The sequence below is a fragment of the Rana temporaria genome, chromosome 2, assembly GCF_905171775.1.
Source record: "Rana temporaria chromosome 2, aRanTem1.1, whole genome shotgun sequence".
NCBI classification, from domain to species: Eukaryota; Metazoa; Chordata; class Amphibia; order Anura; family Ranidae; genus Rana; species Rana temporaria.
Window position 1 is genome coordinate 333,740,614 of NC_053490.1, and position 21,470 is coordinate 333,762,083.

Sequence of the window (21,470 nt, forward strand, 5' to 3'; positions counted from 1 at the left end):
AGAGGCTTGGAGTGCAAACTGCAGGTTCCTGTTTCATATAGAGGCTTGGAGTGCAAACTGCAGCGCCATCTTGGATAGGTGATGTGCTGTCTGTGATTGCTGATTGTTTGGGGTGAGTCAGATCTTCATTTGATTGGATGTGATTACATGGACTACACATATTTTGGAGTGGGCTGCAGTGGAGAGACACCCCAGACGATGTGCTTTTGACCACGAAACGCGTCGGGAGGACTCCACTGTCGCCCCATTTACATGCAAGAGCTCTTTTACTTCCAGCCAAATGTAAGTTTGTTAGCTGTGAATAAACACGTATTTTTTCTTTTATACGGAGTTACGCTATGTGGCCACTTCTCTTTATTTTTCTCTATGCACCACTAACACACTGAGCCAATTGGTTTTGGGATACCAACATCAGTATAGCTTCCGGCTTACTCCTGGGGACCTATTCCATATAAGGACCTACCCACCAGTTGGACCTACGCTTCCTGCCAAGGATTGCTGTTTGACAATCGTCATATAAAGCCTTGACTGACCTCTTTTGGCATATGCCACCAGTGGTCAACAAGTTCCGGTAAGCCTGCACTTTTTCCGGTGATGGGATTGTCACGTTAAAGGAGTCACGCTTTTTCTATTTATTCACCTTTTCACTTGAATGACTTGTGGATGTTGATGAACTTTGCTACATACCTCGGATCATCACACTTAAGAGTTTTTGTTGGACTTTGTTTTTATGTTTGATACCACCTTAGGTGCATCAGTTCACGTGCCAGTTGGCACTGTTGTCACCCCTCGCTACAGAGGAATCTCACATGTTTCACAATTTGTGTCTAACATTTATTAATGTTATATGTGCTTTATTTTTTACTATACACATTTTTTGGTATTTTGATATTCATTTATTAATTTTAGCGCTACACATACGTATTTTTTTATTCTAGAGATGTTGCAGAGGCTAAGGCGGCATGATTTGGACAGGGATTGGATGTGTGCTGGGATCACAGAGTCACCTGTCCCGGCCCCTTACCACGTAATCAGCTGTCAGCCAATGACAGCTGATCACATGATGTAAACAAACCTCTGTAAAAAAAAAATTCTCCCTTGCGCTGACAGCGTGAGGAGAAAAAAAGCCGATCACCAGGCTGCTGTGTAAGGGACATTGGTCACCAGTGTAAGTGGCACATCAGCCTCATTAGTGCCCACCAGTTCCCCCTTCCAGTGCCACCTGCCAGTGCCCACAGTGACCACCAGTGCCAATCAGTACCACCTATCAGTGCCCATCACTGCTACCTATCAATACTCACCAGTGGTGCCAGTCAGTGCCTCATCAGTCTCACCTGGCAGTGCTGCCTTTCAGTCTCACCTATCAGTGCCCATCATTGCCACCCATCAGTGCTCATCACTGCCACCTATCAGTGCTCATCACTACCATCTATCAGTGCCACCTATCAATGCCACCTATTAGTGCCAATCAGTGCCCACCAGTGCCACCTATCAATGCCGTTCAGTGCCACCCATCAGTGCTACCACTCAGTGTCACCTTTCAGTGCCCACCAATGCCACCTTTCAGTGCCCACCAGTGCAGCCTATCAGGGCCCACCAGTGCCGCCTATCAGTGCCCACCAGTGACGCCTTATCGGTGCCCATCAGTGCCCATCAGTGCAGCCTATCTGTGACCATCAGTGTACATCAATGAAGGAGAAAAATGACCTGTTTTCAAAATTTTATAACACATTTTTTTTTATTCTGTCTTTTTATTTTTTTACCAAAAAAAAAAAAAACTGCAGAGGTGATCAAATACCACCAAAAGAAAGCTCTATTTGTGGGAAACAAATGATAAAGATTTCATCTGGGTACAGTGTTGTATGAATAAAGGAAATGATGAGCGCAAAAAATAAAATGGTGCAAATACCACATCAAAATGTGAATGATAAGTGATAATTGAAATAGTGAATATGATCCTCCTAACTAGAGGAACTAACACAAACACACAAATCGCCACTGAGCTAGTGGCAGCTGGAGTGTGCAATCAAGGGTGATCATGAGAAGTGTCCAATATAATAATGAATAATAAAATAGATATATATAATGTCCCAAATATTTGGGACATTATATATATCTATTTTATTATTCATTATTATATTGGACACTTCTCATGATCACCCTTGATTGCACACTCCAGCTGCCACTAGCTCAGTGGCGATTTGTGTGTTTGTGTTAGTTCCTCTAGTTAGGAGGATCATATTCACTATTTCAATTATCACTTATCATTCACATTTTGATGTGGTATTTGCACCATTTTATTTTTTGCGCTCATCATTTCCTTTATTCATCTTGTTTATTTGTTGTTAGTACAATTTAGATTTGAGCTGCATTAATTTGCATTTATTTTGTTTGCATATTTTCTCACCCTCACTTTGTTAGTATTGGCCAGTGCTTTAGTCACCTTTTCTTTTGTTGCATACCAGTGTTGTATGACCATAAAATTGTGAATGAAATTGTGAAGCCCTATACAAACTATCAGTTTTCCTGCAGGTTTTTCTCTCCAGGTTTACCAAAACCATATAATATGAGGTCAAACCTTAAGAGGTTCAATTTGTATGCAATCAGGCAGACCCTTGCACTACATGGTTTTGGTAAATCTGAAGATAAAAACTGCAGGAAAACTGATAGTGTATATGGGGCTGAAGAGCGCTGAAAGCTGAAAATTGGTCTGGGCAGAAGGGGGGTTTCAGTGCCCGGTAAGCAAGTGGTTTATATGTGCTTCTACTCAAATTGTACTATACTTACCTTTAAATTCTGCTTACTTCCTGTGATACATTTGCCTATATGTCTCAGTGTACTGCTCCCTGCTAGCCATGGGTAGAGGTAGAAAGGAATTTCATGTGTGATTCATTCCTCTGACAGGTTATTGAAGTGCTAATGTCCCCTCACTATTCTAAAGGTTAATTGATCTATTGTGTTGTGTAAAGAAGATCTGTGTTTACCCTTAAAAGATGAGTATTGTATCATCAGGCTAAATGATTAGAGAAGTAGTATGTTAATTATTCTGATTGCTTCAGTGTAGTAATTAAATCCCCTGATGTCTTTATCTAAAGAAATGTGTCTGCATGGTCGGCTCCGACTTGTCTCCTATAATCTGTATGGGAAACCCCACTGTGTGAGGGGGGCGTTCCTAACAGGCTGTAACCACATATAAGCTGAGTTTTTGTGTCAATAAAGTGTCTTGGTTCCAGCATACAGTCTTGACTCATGTGTGGGGAATCCTGTGATGTTCTTGTATGGAGAGGAGGGAATGCTTGACGGGGATATCATACCGATACCGTCACAAATTGGTGGCAGCAGTGGGATCTTCCCTTCTACTCTCCTTCACACCCGGATTCCAAGCAGACACTGGAAGAACTACTGGAAGGATTGCTAGCAACAAAACCAAGCGGGTCATCATAGCGGAATCAATGGAGATAGACCAGGAGGACGGGATTGCAGCAACGCCAGCAGTACAAGAGATGGATACACCAGTGATTCAGGAGGAGGAATCGCCAGCCAACAAGCTAATGAGAGAGAAGCTAGAGTGGTTCGGCCCGAACCCAACGCCGGATGTGGTGCTGAAAGTGATGGACCTGTTAGCGGAGGAGGCTAAACAAATAAGGGACGCAGAACTACAGAAGGCTAAACAAATAAGAGACACAGAACTCCAGAAGGCTAAACAAATAAAGGACGCAGAACTACAGGAGGCTAAAGAAATAAGAGACGCAGAGCTACAGAAGGCTAAACAAATAAGGGACGCAGAACTACAGAAGGATAAACAAATAAGGGACGCAGAACTACAGTTAAAACTGGCAGCAGTCCAACAAGCAGCCGCACCTTCTCCGAACAGTGAGTACAGCACAGAAGACGCAAGGAAGATTCCGTTTAGCGCTTTTAAAGCTTTTGATGAAAAGGACTGTGAAATTGATAACTACCTGGCGGATTTTGAGCGACAATGTAACCTGCACCGAATAGCTAGAAGAGAGTGGGTTGCAATATTGTCAGGCAAACTGTCAGGCAAAGCTTCTGATGCTTTCCGGACCGTGCCAGATCAGGATATCCATAGCTACGCCCGGGTTAAAGAAGTGCTCCTGGCTCGTTATGCAGTAACCCCAGAGTCCCACCGACAGAAGTTCAGGGACTCACGCAAAACCACGAAAGACTCTTACGCAGAATGGGCATGCCAGCTGTCCCTGTCGGCCTCTAACTGGGTTAACAGCAGCCAGGCCACCACCGCAGAGGACATTTTGCAACTAATGCTCCTGGAGCAATTTTACAATCACATCCAGACGGATGTCAAAGATTGGGTGAGAGATCGCAGGCCCATGACTCTACCAGAGGCCGCGAAGTTGGCAGATGAATATGCGGATACTCGCAAGACAAACCAGGTCACACCACGGGTACAACCTCCACGACCAACGGCGCCCTCACACCCACCAGCCGCTAGATACCAACCTCCTAACAGACCGGTGACATCTAGCCCTCGCTATCCACGCCAGGAGGACAACGAACAACGCTGCTTCCGGTGCAAACAGTTGGGTCACTTCAAGCAGAATTGCCCCATGAATGACAACACCAGGTCAAATTGGTCTCAACCTGGGTACCGCCCACCAGCAGCAGCCCATTGTGTAGACTCGGCTTGGGATCCCCAGGAGCGGGGTCGGGAAGAACCATTGGGCACCCCTTACGAAGCCCTCATGGTACAATCTGCTATTACGGACAACAGGGAACACCATTGTCAGCTGGTCATGGGCTCCAGCCCTGAGCCGGAGGGGCCCTGGAGGGAGCTGGGCAGAAAGAGGCACCGCCGGCCATCCTTCAAGAAGAAGAGGTCCTGGAAGTCATATAACCAGCGGACCTGGGAGGAGAAGAAGCGACTGGAGGAGAGGGAGTCGCAGCGGGCGTCCCAGATGCGGGCCGAGATGTTCGCCAAGGGCCCACCGGTGGCCCCTTACACCACCACCCAGTTCCTGATGATGAAGGACCACGTGGAGAGCCTGCAGGACATGAGCAAGCAGGATCTGATCCGTGAGTACATAGAGCTGGAGGAGTGCATAAGCCGCATGGAGGAGGAGAACAACCACCTGAGGTCACAGCGGGCTGACCCCCCCAGGCTCCATGAACTGGAGATGGAGCTGGAGAAGCTCCAAGAGGAGAACCGGCGGCTGCGGAGGGAGCAGGGGGTGGCTGACCTTATGGGGCTCTGAGTCCCCTCTCTCCCCCCCCCCCCCCCGGACTCTGAGCACCAGTGCTACAACAAATATAACTTTTCCTTTTTATGAATCTCCTGTGATTGTCACTTCAGAGCCATAACCTGCCCCCTCCCATAGCGGGACACCTAGACGGCGGCGCACAGACACATTCGCTGTCTTCACACTGACTTCTGGTGACTTTGCAGATCGCACAAAGACTTGGGGACTTACCGGCGTGTGATCTGACGACCCGGTGACATACCTGAGTCTGAAGCAGTTGTCAAGGGAGGTCAGTCATGCCAAACGGAGTTAACCTCGGACTAAAAGCTCTGAACCCGTCAACCCTACTGGACCAGGGAAGGTCCCAACCGGGTTTGCCGGAGCAGGGAGCAAAAGGGGGGCCATTGTGATACATTTGCCTATATGTCTCAGTGTACTGCTCCCTGCTAGCCATGGGTAGAGGTAGAAAGGAATTTCATGTGTGATTCATTCCTCTGACAGGTTATTGAAGTGCTAATGTCCCCTCACTATTCTAAAGGTTAATTGATCTATTGTGTTGTGTAAAGAAGATCTGTGTTTACCCTTAAAAGATGAGTATTGTATCATCAGGCTAAATGATTAGAGAAGTAGTATGTTAATTATTCTGATTGCTTCAGTGTAGTAATTAACTCCCCTGATGTCTTTATCTAAAGAAATGTGTCTGCATGGTCGGCTCCGACTTGTCTCCTATAATCTGTATGGGAAACCCCACTGTGTGAGGGGGGCGTTCCTAACAGGCTGTAACCACATATAAGCTGAGTTTTTGTGTCAATAAAGTGTCTTGGTTCCAGCATCCAGTCTTGACTCATGTGTGGGGAATCCTGTGATGTTCTTGTATGGAGAGGAGGGAATGCTTGACGGGGATATCATACCGATACCGTCACACTTCCTATACTTGATTTTCTCTAGCAATGAAAGTTATGTGATTACTGCTAACAGTAAAGCTGCCCATAGATGGATCAAAATGTGACTGGGTGAATTTTCATCCATGTACAGCAGTCTAACGATTGACTTTTGTCGATCGAGAGTGTTGAAAAACTTCTGTTAATTAGTGACTGCAGCCAATCAGCTCAATGTAAATATCCCTGCTGGGACATTAACACGACTGTCTTCAAGTAAAGGATAGTCTTATGATCATTTGCATAATGGAAAATTTCATGCAAATATTTATTTTACTGTAATATGCTGACAGCAATATTTTATCTGGGCCAGATTTGAAGGCGTTACCTGGAACTTGGCAGCTGTTTAGGGCAAATGAGGATCTTAAAGGTAGTAATATCTGCTCATCTACAGCCTAAAATCTATTTCTGATCCACCGAAAGGGAATCTGCCACTTTACCCACAATAGGTTCCCTTGAGAGCTCACATCCTCACCCATTAATACCCACTTTCCATAGTCTCCACTTTATTTGTTTGCGGTATCTCTCAAAAATAGCCAATGTTTCCATGTATGAGGGAGCATGTGACTTTTTGCCTTTCCTTCACGGACCTTAACACATGGGAGAAGGGAGAAACCATGTGAAGACCCCTCAGACAAAGTCAGGAAGTGAAGAAACGCGTCAGAGCAGGACTCCCCATCAACCAAACCGGACGTATTGTGCGCGCTCCACGACGATTAACCAGGAAGACGCTGGGGGAACTGTACAATGGCTGTATTCAGGGTCAAGTTAGTGAGAGCTAATACAGCACACATCTTTTGCCTGTTTTGATTATATTTCTGGTACGCATATATGTACAAAGGGGGTATCTCTTTTTTTGGGTTAATTAAAGCTTTTAAAAACGATACTGCTCTATATGGATTTTATTTTCCACATGTATCTGCGGAATTGGATGTCAACTATCATTAAAGTGGTATGGATGCTGCGGTGTATTGAATGCTGTTTTAAAACCTTGCATTTGGTGAGTGTATCCCCTGAAGGGGACTGAATCCCCCCACGTGGTGAACATCCCTTGGTGAATGGAGCACTCTTGTTATTGTTATCTGTTATCCCTGTCATTTGCACTGACTGTTATTCACACAAACGCATTGTTTGTAGCGCTGCTGCAGGACTATTTGTGGACTCATTGGGAGTTTATTCATTATTTCTGCAATTTTGTTATACATCTTCATTTTAAGCAGCTGCTTTTTATTGTTATGTACATCTGATCAGCTGTGTTTCATAGATCTTTGTAGTTTATTCCACAAGCGCTGGGCTATACTAAGTAGTAGGGCCAGTTTTTCAGTACTTCTGTGTATACATGTGAAGACCCCCTGTCTAAGCTCTGACACTGACCAACAGAGTGTATACACAGGTTTTTTGATCCATGGTTCTGAGGGATGAATGGAGCAGTCCAAGTATCAGTGGTGTGTGTGGGTCATTGGCGTAGCATAAGGGGTTGCAGGGGTCACATTTGCAACCCCGCCCCTAGCTGCAGGGGGCGCCTGCAGCCTCCCTGTCATATTAATATATCCTCCACAAAGTCCAGCTTCGATCTGCCCTGGGGCCCCACAGCCACGCTCCAGTACTGGGCTTCCACTTTGCCATCCACAGTCCACACCCTTCTGTTGTCATTGGCTGGGGACAGGGCCGTCTTAATAGCATCATGGGCCCCTGGGCAAAGTAATGTTTTGGGGTCCCTACAATGGAGACAGTGCAGATAAACAGACATCATGTAGGTAGGAGGTAGACAAGCGGAGCTTCCCCTTTTCCCCAGATTATCTCCCCAGCACTCTGACCCCTCTACACCCTAGATATTCCCCCCAGTACTCTGATCCCTGTACACCCCAGATATCTCCACCGCACTCTGACCCCTCTACACCCCAGATATCTCCCCAGCACTCTGATCCCTCTACACCCCAGATATCTCCCCAGCACTCTGATCCCTCTACATCCCAGATATCTCCCCAGCACTCTGATCCCTCTACACCCCAGATATTTCCCAACACTCTGATCCCTCTACACCCCAGATATCTCCCCAGCACTCTGACCCCTCTACACCCCAGATATCTCCCCAGCACTCTGATCCCTCTACATCCCAGATATCTCCCCAGCACTCTGATCCCTCTACACCCCAGATATTTCCCAACACTCTGATCCCTCTACACCCCAGATATCTCCCCAGCACTCTGATCCCTCTACATGCCAGATATCTCCCCAGCACTCTGATCACTCTACACCCTAGATATTCCCCCCAGCACTGTAACCATACAACATAAAATACCATAAGATAAGGATTGCTACCTCCTATACACCCCAGATCCCCTCTCAGCATTGTTTTCCCCTATACACCCTTGATATCCCCCAGCACCATTATTCCATCCATGTAGTACCCCCTGTTCCAGTGGAGATATAGTGCATGTAAACTTTTGCCATGTGTCCACCTCCAGCACTGCACTCACCTAGACCAATCAAGCAGCCAGAGGAGGAAGCATCCCTCCGGGCATTCCAAGCTTTTCGGTGCAAACAGTGCTGGACAGCTGGGCTCACCATGACACCATCCACAATGCTACTTCCACAGGTGGGCTCTCAGTGCTGCCGACTCAGCAGCTCCCTCTCCAGCTCCTACCGTGCAGCCTTCGTGTCCCAAGCATTCAAGCTGCATGGGACGGGGTCAGAGCATCACTGGCGCTCCCGCCCTGCCCCTCCTTGCTGGCCTTTGAAACAGGTATCGTTCTGCACCTCACGGCGCACCGCTGCCAGCCTGCCTCCCCTGTGTATCACTCTTGTGCCATCATGGGGCCCCCAATTTTGGGGAGGAGTGGTGGGCTCAAGCACCAGCTGTTTTGGGGAAGTGCAGGGGCCCCCATGCAGCTGGGGCCCCTGGGCAGTGCCCAGGTGTGCCCTCTCATTAAGACAGCCCTGGCTGGGGAGAAGCTGCAAGACATTTTCTAAATGGAGAGGAGCATGGGGTGAGAACATCCCAGGATGGGAAAGTGTCTGTGCTGTGTGCTGGCAACATGGAATGGTAAACAAGCTTAGTAGGGCAAGAGGAGGAGAGTGCCATCCTGTAACCATGATGGGACCGATGTCACTGGTGAGGTAAGGCACCGCTCAGTGTCTCCAAGTCACCAGCTGGGATTCTTCAGCCCTGTAAGTGTGGGGGGAGGAGCTGTATACAGTGCTGGGATGGGAAAGGAGTTCTGCCAAGTGACCTGCCAGGGGTCCCTGTCCTCTGATTCTCCAGAGGTGATCCCTGTCCTCTGATGTAATGAGGTACTCTGAAAACTCTTAAGCCACTTTGAGTATCTTGGCATGCACGGTGGAAGTGGTGGGTGGTAGTGGGGAGGGGCCCAGGTCACCTTTTGCATTGGGGCCCACAAGATTTAAGCTACGCCTTTGGTGTGGGTGTATGGGTAAGGGTGAGGGTACTCTGTGAAGCAGTGGGAGAATACGCAAACCAATCAATATACGCTTATTTATTTTTTTAGACATTAGATTTAAAAAAAATTAATAAAAATCATTGGGTGTGTTTTATAGCAGAAATTTAAAAATATATAGATTTTTCAAATTTGTCGGCCTTTTGTTTATAGCACAGAAAAAAAAAAAAGGTTATTAAATACCACCAAAATAAATCTCTGTGTGTGAAATAAAGGACATCAATTTTATATGTGTACTGCGTCGCACGACCGCACAATTGTCAGCTAAAGTGAGGCAGTGCCATATTGCAAAAAATGGCCTAGTCATTAAGGGGGCTGAAGTGGTTAAACTGAATGGCTTGTTTTACAAGGTGATCGTTTACAATCACTTTAAGTCAAAAATCTAAATGTAAAATTTCTAAGTACCATGGGGCAAATCCACAAAAACGTTGTCTAACTTAACTTTTACCATTTAAGTTACACTGGCGGAAAATTTCTACCTAAGTGCCCGATCCACAAAGCACTTACCTAGAAATTTTCGGCCGTGTAACTTAAATGTCTCCGGCGCAAGGCGGTCCTCTTCTGCAGGGGGCGATGACAATTTAAATGAGGCGCGCTCCCGCGCCGGCCGTACTGCGCATGCTCGTGACGTAATTTTCCCGACGGGCAGTGCGCAAAATTACGTTACGCCGGGCTTTGTGGATTGCGACGGGACAATAAAGTTGCGTCGGGTAAAAAAAAAGTTACGCGCCAAAAAAAAAAATTCAAAATTTAAAAAAAATTGCGGCGATAAAAAAAAAGGTCTGTTTTTACAAGGTGTAACTAGTTTACACTTTGTAAAAGCATCCCTAATTTTACGTATGCAAACGTAAACTTACGCAGAAAAAACAAAGCTGAAAAGCTTTGAGGATCTCCGTAAGTCCTCATTTGCATACGCAAAGCGGCATTTCAACGCGAAATGCCCCCAGCGGCGGATGCGGTACTGCATCCTAAGATCTGACAGTGTAAGTGTCTTACAGATGTCAGATCTTCTGCCTATCTTTGGAAAACTGCTTCTGAGGATCAGTTCCAAAGATAGGCACAGGGATACGCAGGCTGAACAGCAGTTCCGCCTGCGTATCCCTTTTGAGGATTTGGCCCCATATGCATTACCCTGACTGTTTATTTAACAACCATGATGTGTGTTAAATTGTATCTAAGCCTGAAAATAACAATCTCTTTTATTGCAGCTTAGAAAATCTAAGGCCCCGTACACACGACCAGTTTCCTCGGCAGAATTCAGCTTCCGACCGAGTTTCTGGCTGAATTTTGCCGAGAAACCCGGCCGTGTGTACACTTTCGGCCGAGGACCTCGGCGAGGAAATAGAGAACATGTTCTCTATTTCCTCGTTGTTCTATGGGAGCTCTCGTCCCGCCGAGCTCCTCGGCGGCTTCAGGGCTGAACTGGCCGAGGAACTCGATGTGTTTGGCACGTCGAGTTCCTCGGCCGTGTGTACGGGGCCTTAGATGTGGTAGCTAGGTTGTTTTTCAGGCGTTTTTTCCCTTTTCTTTTCATCTGGTGATAATTCCTGTCCTAGAGTAACAATGCTCACACTCACCATACTGACTGTATCTATGGAGGTGCAGATTGTCACTCTAGGCTGCCCTCCTGATTTGGATTACAAAGATCTCATCTGGGGAATTACTGGGCCAGATTCACAGAAAAAGTACGCCAAAGTATCTGCTGATACTCCGGCGTACTTTAAAATTTTCCGCGTCGTATCTTTATTTGTAATTCACAAACAAAGATACGACGGCATTTGGCTAAGATCCGACAGGCGTACGGCTTTGTACACCTTCGGATCTTAGGATGCAATACTTCGGCGACCGCTGGATGGAGTTCGCGTAGTTTTCCGCGTCGGGTATGCAAATTAGCTGTTTACGGCGATCCACGAAGGTACGCGCGTTCGTCGCAATCTTTCACGTCGTCGCTAGTCGGTTTTTCCCGTCGTAAAGTTGCACTTGCTATTTAGGTGGTGTAATATTAGACAGCCCATGTTAAAGTATGGCCGTCGTTCCCGCGTCGAATTTTTAATTTTTTTTTTTTGCGTAAGACGTCCGGGAATACGAAAGGACGTAAAGCACGTCGCCGTTCAAAAAACACGTCGGGGCGCCGTAATTTCGCACAAAGCACAGCGGGAAATTTCCTAACGGAGCATGCGCAGAACGTTCGGCGCGGGAACGCACCTAATTTAAATGGTACACGTCCCATTTGAATTAGGCGGGCTTGCGCCGGATGGCTTTACGCTACGCCGCCGCAAGTTTACAGGCAAGTGCTTTGTGAATCAAGCACTTACACCGAAAACTTGCGGCGGTAAATGGGATAGGAGGTTACGCCTCCGTAATTCTACATGAATCTGGCCCACTGTTTTTAGGTTCGCAGAAGACAGCTGGAAAAGCTGATAACATTGTATCACAGGGATTTACAAGAATTCTGGCAAGATGAACAAGTTATTTTTTTCTGTATTTGTGGAAAAAAGACTTAAATAAATAAAACATATGCAGCCACCACATCTAAGGACTGCTAAGTTGTATTGTGTAATATTTGTGTTCTTTGTTTGTGCAGAAATTTGGGAGTTTAGGTGTTCCCCATTATTGTCTAGCTTAATTAAGATGCAAGCTTTAGGGATAACTCAGATCCCTTTATCGGGTTGTATACTTTTTTTAAAAATGGTTCTGAAACTCAAATATTTACATGGAGAGTTACAGAGAAGAGCATTGAAATATGAACATTTAATATGAACATTTAAGTTTATACAGTATATACAGTATATACAACAGTTTTTTTCTTGACACATGTTATTGCTAAAGTCTATTGTCAGAGACAAGGCTTTACACAAAAGGGTTGCATAGCTATCTGCCCAACGAATCAGCATGTACATTTATTCTGTGTGAACTGGGTAAAAACAAATGTTCTGAGATATTTTCTCTTCTAAATGAATCGCCTTTTATTATGAACAGTGGTGAAATAATGCATTATGGCCACTAGATGGAGCTGAGGAGCATACAAAATGCATACATACAGAGATACAATGTAACAATTCTAACGCTAGAAGGATCTAGAAAATAAATGTAATCATTGCCATTCATTTGCTTATTCTCTCTTGTGTTCTCTAGAATTGCTATATGGTGTCTCTATTTACAAACATGTATGCATTGTTTTGCTTCTCAGCATAGTCTAGTTTTAATAATGTGGTATTTTACTGCTGCTCGTAATAAAAGATAATTCATTCAGAAGAGAAAATCGTCGAAAGAACACTTGTTTTTTCCCAATTTGCACTGAACAAATATATATGCAGATTCATTGTTTTTTTTTTTTTTAATATCAATAAACCCACCATTAGTATGTCAATTATATATATATATATATATATATATACATACATATATACATACATATACATACATATATATATACATACACATACATACATATACATACATATACATACATACATACATACATACATACATGTATGTATGTATGTATGTATGTATGTATGTATGTATATATATATTTTTTTAAATATGTATATTTCAATGCCCCTCCTTGTAAGTCTGTTTATAAATAGTTGAGTGTCAGAACTATTTTCTAGAAATGTATAAAACCTGATGAGGGGCTGATGAAACCAGGTGACGCCTGATGAATCAGTTATCCCAAAAGCTTTCTTCTTTAATAACCCAAGTTAGCCAATAAAGAGTACCATTTGAATGCCAAACATTCTGCATTCATCAATGTATAGCATGGTTCAACATTCTACAACTGTTCTTAGGTTTAGATATTCTTTAACCACTTTACCCCCCTTCCTGACAAGGCCATTTTTTGTGATACAACACTGCATTAACTGACAATTGTGAGTTCATGCAATGATGTACCCAAAGAAAAATGGATGTCCTTTTTTTCCCCAAAAAAAGGGCTTTCTTTTGGTGGTATTTGATCACCTCTGCGTTTTTTATTATTTGCGCTATAAATGAAAAACAACTGACAATTTTGAAAAAAAAAAGAAGAAAATTGAGTACTGTCCGTGATACTTTTTTTATTAAAATTTAATGTTAGTGCAAATAAAAAAAAGTATCACGGACAGTGCTCAATTTTCTCTGTCACAATTGCACTAATACAGCTACAATCACCTCGGAAAAAAAGCCTATTAGAGCCTCTGGCTCTAGTCAGGAGCTTCAAAAAAACTGCCGCCGCTGTAATTCACCCCCCCCCCCCCGACGTCCTGAAAGGGGCCGGACACATGAATAGGGGGATGGCGGTCCTGCAAAATACTGACCTGTGGATAGGGCATGGGGGTGGTGGCTGTGGATAGAGGGGGTGGTGCCCCGGCACCCCTAATGTACGGGCCAACACTGCACCTGACACTTTTGACACTTTTATGGGGACCAGTGACATTATTACAGTGATCAGTGCTAAAAATTTGCACTGTCACTGTACTAATGACACTGGCAGGGAAGGGGTTAACATTAGGGGCGATCAAAGTGTTACCTGTGTGCCTAGTTGGTGTTTTAGTGTTGTGAGGGAGATGCTTTTACTAGTGGAAGGCATGGATCTGTGTTTCTGCTTTACAGGAACACAGGATCCATGTCTTCTGTTCTGACAGAACGGCAATCGGCCTTGTTTACAAAGGCAGACTGCCATTCTATCAGCGTACTGAACAATCAGCGGGTGCCAGAGGACTATGTGCTATGGGGCAGTCGACAAGTGGTTTTTAAACATATAGGAATTATATTATCCAATTGTAGATGCAAGATTTTTAGCCCAATTTAGTAGAGATTTACAAAGACTTGGTTCAACTGAGTGTATTGCTACTTATAGTGTGACTTTGCCATGCAACTTCCTGGCGATTTACTGGTGACTTGAGTACTATTTTGTGGCAAATTGATGCAACTTTGAAGCGAGGGAGGGGCTACACCGAAAGGAATGCCTGGGTATTATTCCTGTAATATCAGATCCAGATCGCATTAATATAGATGAGGATCTGAATTGGAGGTGACTTTCATTAAAATCTATGGGCACAAGTCAGATATAAGTCACCTTGAAGAGCCTCAGGCTCAGTTCACACTGACATGTGAAATTTTGCATGACATGTGAAATCCCCCATTAGTCAATGATGAGAGCTGTCTTAATTAGCACTACTGAAGTCGCTCCGACTTTAGAAAAGGTTCCTGTACTACTTCAAGGTGATTTTAATATGACTTGTGCCCAAAAAATTTTAACCCCTTCCCGCCCACACTATAGCCAAAAGACGGCTACAACGCAGGCTTAAAATGCCAGCAGGGCATCCATGGACGTCCTCCTGTGCTGGCGCTGCCTGCAGGCGGCGCGCTCTGTGATCGCAGAATCTTTGGGACTCTGATGATCACAGATCAGGGTAAATGGCCAATCACAGTGGTCCTTTACCACATGATCAGCTGTAAGCCAATGACATCGGTCTCCTCAGTGCCCATCAGAGTTGCTTATCAGTGCCCACCAGTGCCATCTATTAGTGCCCATCAGTAATGCTAATCAGTGCCCATCAGTGCTGCCAAACAGTGCCCATCAGTGCCTCATCATCAGTGTCACTTATCAGTTCTGCCTACCAGTGCTCATCAGTGCCGCCTCTCAGTGTCCTTCAGTGCTACCTATCAGTGCCCATCAGTGCCATGCATCAGTGCCACCTATCAGTGCCACCCATCAGTGCAGCCTCATCAGTGCCCATTAGTGCCGCCTCATCAGTGCCCATCAGTGCAACCTATCAGTGCTGCCTCATCAGTGTCTATCAGTGCAACCTATCAGTGCCGATCAGTGCCGCCTCATCAACGCACATTAGCAAAGGAGAAAAATTACCTGTTTGAAAAATTTTAGAAACTATAAAAACATTTTGGGGGTTTTTCAAAATGTCCTGTCTTTTTTTGTTTGTTTATAAAAAATAAAAAAATAAAAAACAGTGGTGATTAAATACCACCAAAAAAAAGCTCTATTTGTGTGAAAAAAATTATAAAAATGTCATATGTGTACATGTGAATGACCATGCAATTGTCATTCGAAGTGCGACAGCACTGAAAGCTCAAAATTGGCCTGGGAAGGAAGGGGGTAAAAGTAGGTAATGGAAGTCAGATCCTCATTTATATTGATGGGATTTGGATCCGACATTATCCAGGCATTTACTGTAGTGTAGCCCCTCCCTCGCTTTAAAGTCGCATCAAAGTAGTACTCAAGTCGCATCAAGTCAATCAGGAAGTTGCCTGGCAAAGTTGCACCATAAGTTGCGTGACTTTTAGGTCGCAGTAGTGTGACCTGAGCATACACACTACAATCTAATCAAACGTTTCTTGGTCCAAGCTTTCTCTAGTCTGTACTTGCATTAACACATTGGCTTTACCAATGACCACGGAGCCCTCTGATGTGACCCTCGACCTCCTGCCCTGGGATGGAATAGAATACTGTTATTAAAGGTCAGTTTATTACTAAAATCACAGGCCCGGATTCAGAAAGATGAGCGCATCTTTCTGCGGGCGTAACGTATCTCTGATACGTTACGCCGCTGTAAATTTGGTGCGCAAGTTCCGTATGCAGAAAGAACTTGCGCCCTTAGTTACGGCGGCGTAACGTATGTGTGGCGGCGTAAGCCTGCCTAATTCAAATGGGGATGTTGTGGGCGTGTTTTATTCAAATTTAGGATGACCCCGCATTTTTTAAGTTTTTTTTTAGCGGGGCATGCGCCGTTCATGAAATTTCCCAGTATGCATTGCTCCAAAGTACGCCGCAAGGACGTATTGGATTCGACGTGAACGTAAATGACGTCCAGCCCTATTCGCGAACGACTTACGCAAACAACGTAAAATTTACAAAACTCGGCGCGAGAACGACGTCCATACTTAACATCAGCTACGCCTCATATAGCAGGGGTAACTATACGCCGAAAAAAGCCTAACGTAAACGACGTAAAAAAATGCGCCGGCGGGACGTACGTTTCTGAATCAGCGTAAATACCCAATTAGCATATTCCTTGTGTAACTATATGGAAGCGCCACCTAGCGGCCAGCGTGAATATGCAGCCTAAGATACGACGGTGTAAGACACTTACACCAGTCGGATCTTAGGGAAATCTATGCGTAACTGATTCTCTGAATCAGGCGCATAGATACGACGGCCCGCACTCAGAGATAAGACGGCGTATCTGGAGATACGCCGTCGTATCTCCTATCTGAATCCGGGCCACTGTCTATATATGGGCATAACTTTTCTGCAGTGGTTACTGGGCTGCTTTCAAACTGATCCACAGGTGTAGTGCAGCGCACCTGCGGGTTACCTGCACTAAGCCTTATGCCGCGTATACACGGTCGTTTTTCGGCATGAAAAAAACGACGTTTTTAAAAACGTCATTTAAAATCATCGTGTGTGGGCTTCACATCGTTTTTCGGCTTCTGAAAAACGACAAAAAAAAATTCGAACATGCTGCATTTTTTAATGTCGTTTTTTAAAATGTCGTTTTTCGGGTTGTAAAAAATGATCGCGTGTGGGCTAAAACAACGTTTTAAACCCGCGCATGCCCAGAAACGAGTTATGAGACGGGAGCGCTCGTTCATGTAAAACTACCATTCATAATGGAGTAAGCACATTCATTACGCTGTAACAGACAAAAAAGCGCGAATCGTCTTTTACTAATAAGGAATCAGCTAAAAGCAGCCCAAAGGCGAATAGAACTTCCCCTTCAGAGTGCCGTCGTACGTGTTGTACGTCACCACGCTTTGTTCATCATTTTTCAGAAACGCGGGTGTGTGGGCAACATAGTTTTTAATGATGAAGTTGGAAAAACGTTGTTTTTTGGACATGCCGAAAAATGACTGTGTGTACGCGGCATTAGACTTCTGTTATTACCTGCGAGTTTGGTGAGATTTCTGAAAGTGCACCAAACCTGCAGAATATAATAGAAGTCTATTGCAAAGTGCAGGAAAGCCAAAAGGTACACTGCGTTGCACCCGTGGTGCGGGTAAACCGCAGCTCATCAGTGTGAAAGCCGCCTTGGGCCCCTTTCACACGGTCAGTCCGACAGTCCGACCAATTGGTCCCTCCATTCACCTCTAAGTAGTGGCAGACATAAATCGACTTGTGTTCTACCTCCAATACAATCTGCTAAAAAGTATCGTGGGCTGCTTCCGTGTCCACTCTGCATATACAGAACAGACACGTACATGCTATGCACCCGCTCCGCTCATTGTGGCCTGCGACCGGTTACCAAGTCGCTTAAGTGGTCCTAGCTCTTCAAAAGGTTGGGCACCCCTGACCTAAGCCATCAATTCCTAGTATGCCTCCTATTTTCACAATATGTATGTAAACTATGAGAATTTCACAGCCAGATTCAGCACAGTAGGCACATGGCAATAGGCAGCAGAGGTCGTTTTTTCTGTATAATAATTGGCCACTATTTTTTTTTATCATAATCAGTAGGAATAGTCATCAAATATAAGGTTTTACATTATCACAATATTCTAATCCAGGTTAGGAGTGGGAAAACAAGTGACATGGGTGTTACTGTAAGGCCTCGTACACATGACCGAGTTTCTCGGCAAAAACCAGCAAGAAACTTGCTGGGAGATATTTTTTTGCCGAGGAAACCGGTCGTGTGTACATTTTCGTCAAGGAAACTGTCGAGAAACTCGACGAGCCAAAAAAAGAGCAAGTTCTCTATTTCCTCAACGGGAATGGAGAAACTTGCCTTGTCGAGTTCCTCGACAGCCTAACAAGGAACTCGACGAGGAAAACGATGTGTTTCGCCCGTTGAGTTCTTCGGTCGTGTGTACGAGGCTTGAAAGCCAAAATGTATGTGCCTACAGGCTCCAACGATTCAAATCTGGCTGTGGGAACTTTGGATTCAATCTGCAGAGTAATCAATGCTTCATGGTCTGTCAAGTACCATGAATTTGAAGCCTGAAATTTGAAATCTGAATTTCTCTTTTTAAGCTGAAAATACCAGGGCTAATTGACAAATAAAGAGTATTTGTAAGCTCATGCTGGTAAAATGTTTCACAAAAAAAGCTAGATACAAGAGTTTTAAATAAATAGTTGTACCCAGAGATCTTCATAGCAGCTTTTTTTTATATTTACATTGAAAGGACCATTTATTTTGCCCACCCATACTGTGTTAACATGTTATTTGCTCTTTGCAGAATATTAGGGAAACTGACATTTTCTCTGTTGAGAAGAGGAGATTAAGGGGGGATGTGATCAACATGTACAAATGCATAGTGGAGTTGATTTACTAAAACTGGAGAGTGCAAAATCTGGTGCAGCCGTGCATGGTAGCCAATCAGCTTCTAAATTCAGCTTGTTCACGTAAGCTTTGACAAAGTAAGCTGATTGGTTTCTCTGCAGAGCTGCACCATATTTTGCACTTTTCAGTGTTAGTAAATTAACCCCAATGGGTTCATATAGTGAACTTGGTGGTGAGTTATTCACTTTAAGGTCATCACTTACTAATTATGTAACTATGTAATATTACATAGTATACAGTATGTTACCAATCAGTACAATCCTTCACAATTAAACCTACTGTCTTATGAACCTAGAACAAGTTCATATATAACCATACACATTTTTTTATAACCCATTAAAACAGAATAAATTTGTCATAACTGTATATTCTACTACCTGGAAGAAACTCAAACAACAAACAAACATATAACTTTATCTATCTAAGGTTTTGGGGTTATACCAACCCTATATGAGGATCTTCTTTTTGGCAAGCCAGTACAAGTTATATTTGTGTGCCAATGAAAAACTTGCAAATTAAAGACTAGCAGCATAGGCGTGCGCACAGGGTGTGCCAAGTGTGCCTGGGCACACCCTAATCACCCTGTGAGGGGCAGATTCCCCCAGCTGCTTGGTTGAGAGACTGGGGAATCTCTGTCCCCAGTCCCTTTATTTGGCTCAAAAGTGAGACATCTGGGGCCTGTTTAGACCCCTGATATTTCACCAAGGCCCCCAATGGGGCACCTAAAAAAATTGCAAAAAACAATAATAAAAATGATTGTATAAAAATATTATAAAAAAATAATGCAATTATAAAAATGTAATCATAAAAAAAAAAAAAACTACTGACATCAACCTCTGCCCTACTGACATCGTCCACTGCTCTACCGACACCGTCCATTGCCCTATATATTTATAGGACATGTGTGTTTGAGCTTTAGGGTGCACACCCTAATGCATGGGTGCTCAACCTGTGGCCATCCAGCTGTTCCAAAACTTCAAGTCCCATGAGGCATTGCAAGGCTGAGCAGCTGGAGGGCCACAGGTTGAGCACCCATGCCCTAATGCAATAGGCTGCGCACACCTATAACTAGCAGTAATATTATCAAAACTATATTTTTACAGAATGTATGCAAAACTTACCCCATTTTTATCAAAGGCTCTAAACATATGTTCCACATAGTCTGCTGCCTCTTGGTTGTCTTGCACGCCAAAAAAACGTTTAAATTCATGCATAAAAAGAGTTCCGCTGGGACATTCTACCACAAACTTCTTATACCACTCCTGGAGCTCTGCTACATCAATTTCCACTTTATTTGTCTCCTCGCTGAGATGCTGACCCATTTTAAGAAAATCCTGCAATACGAGCAGTCTCCTTTCTCAGTCTCTAATCCTATTCACCGAGCCACCCTTCCACCCTTTCCTTTTTTTTTTATTGTCTTTAAATATGATCCAGAGAGAATATATTATCACCCATGTGACTTGTGTTCCAGCCTCCACAGACTGAGTTCTCAATGTGTCTTCTGTTGTCTTGCAGAACAATCAAAGCTAATTTCACAATCTGCAGAAAGGGCTATCTATAACTAGATCTTAAATGCAGTTGTATCCTTGTAGTTTCCTCCCAGTTAAAAATCTGATGAACACTCTCGGGTGGAATTTTCCTCTTCTGTTCAATAGAAACTTAGTAATAGGTCCAAGATATACTCTTGAAAGAGACTAAGCTTATTTTTTTTCAAAACTCTTTGTTACCGATTTAAAATGTCTTCCTCCTGTTTCTCTGCTGCTCCAGGTCTTTTCATTGTCTTCCATCTTCGATATTTAAAGGATGATTAAAGCATAAATCCACACTTCAGCAATCTTTTATATTTAGGAAAAATTTGTAGTGTAGGTCAGTTCAATTTTTGTTGATTTCTGTAGATCTGTGTTCCTATGTTGCTGTGGCTGGTTTGTGCAAGGAGCACAGCAGAGGGAGTGACACCGCTTAACTAAATGCACCATGTGTTGGCTAAAATAGATAAGTAGATCTAAGATAATTAGAAGAATCTCATAAAGACCTAGATGTTCTCTTGTCAAGCCTGTGTTAAGGGCACAATAATGTGTCTGTATATTGTCAAAATGAAATACAAGTATAAAACAGACAATATAATTGTGCATATAATAATATAATAATGGCATGTTTTACATTGCTCAGCCAAAATTAATGAATACATGTGAGTAAACAGGAAGTGAAATCTGTAGTCTTAAAAAGGGACTCTAACGCGAAGTTGGTCCTAGAAGTGGCTACTGCACTGCCCAGTTTGGTGTTCCACTCCAAAGTTTGAGCTACTGTATGTAGTGCCAAGAACCTGACAGTAGAATTCTGCTCCTTGGCCTGCGCTATTTAGGTGAGATCAAAGTGGCCTGTCATTATTTATCTATCATAGGTACTTTTATAGCGACAACAATTTTCACATATATTGTACCTTCAATTAAGTCCCTGCCCTCAAGGAGCTCACAATCTAAGGTCCCTAACTCACATTCATACATACAGTACATATACAAGGGTCAATTTAACCCACCAACATGTCTTTGAAGCATAGCTCAGAGAAAACGCACACAGGCACAG

The 21,470-nt window shown here is 43.9% G+C and overlaps 1 protein-coding gene across 1 annotated transcript in view; it reads right to left on the bottom strand.

Annotated features, from left to right (window-relative positions):
* GUCA1B (guanylate cyclase activator 1B) overlaps positions 1–20,794 on the bottom strand; it is a 54,344-nt gene extending 33,550 nt beyond the window's left edge. Inside the window, exon 1 of the mRNA XM_040337503.1 lies at positions 20,009–20,794. Coding sequence (XP_040193437.1) covers positions 20,009–20,209 — 201 coding nt within the window. The 5' untranslated portion in view covers positions 20,210–20,794. The remainder of the gene's footprint in view (positions 1–20,008) is intronic.
* Positions 20,795–21,470: the final 676 nt, after the last annotated feature.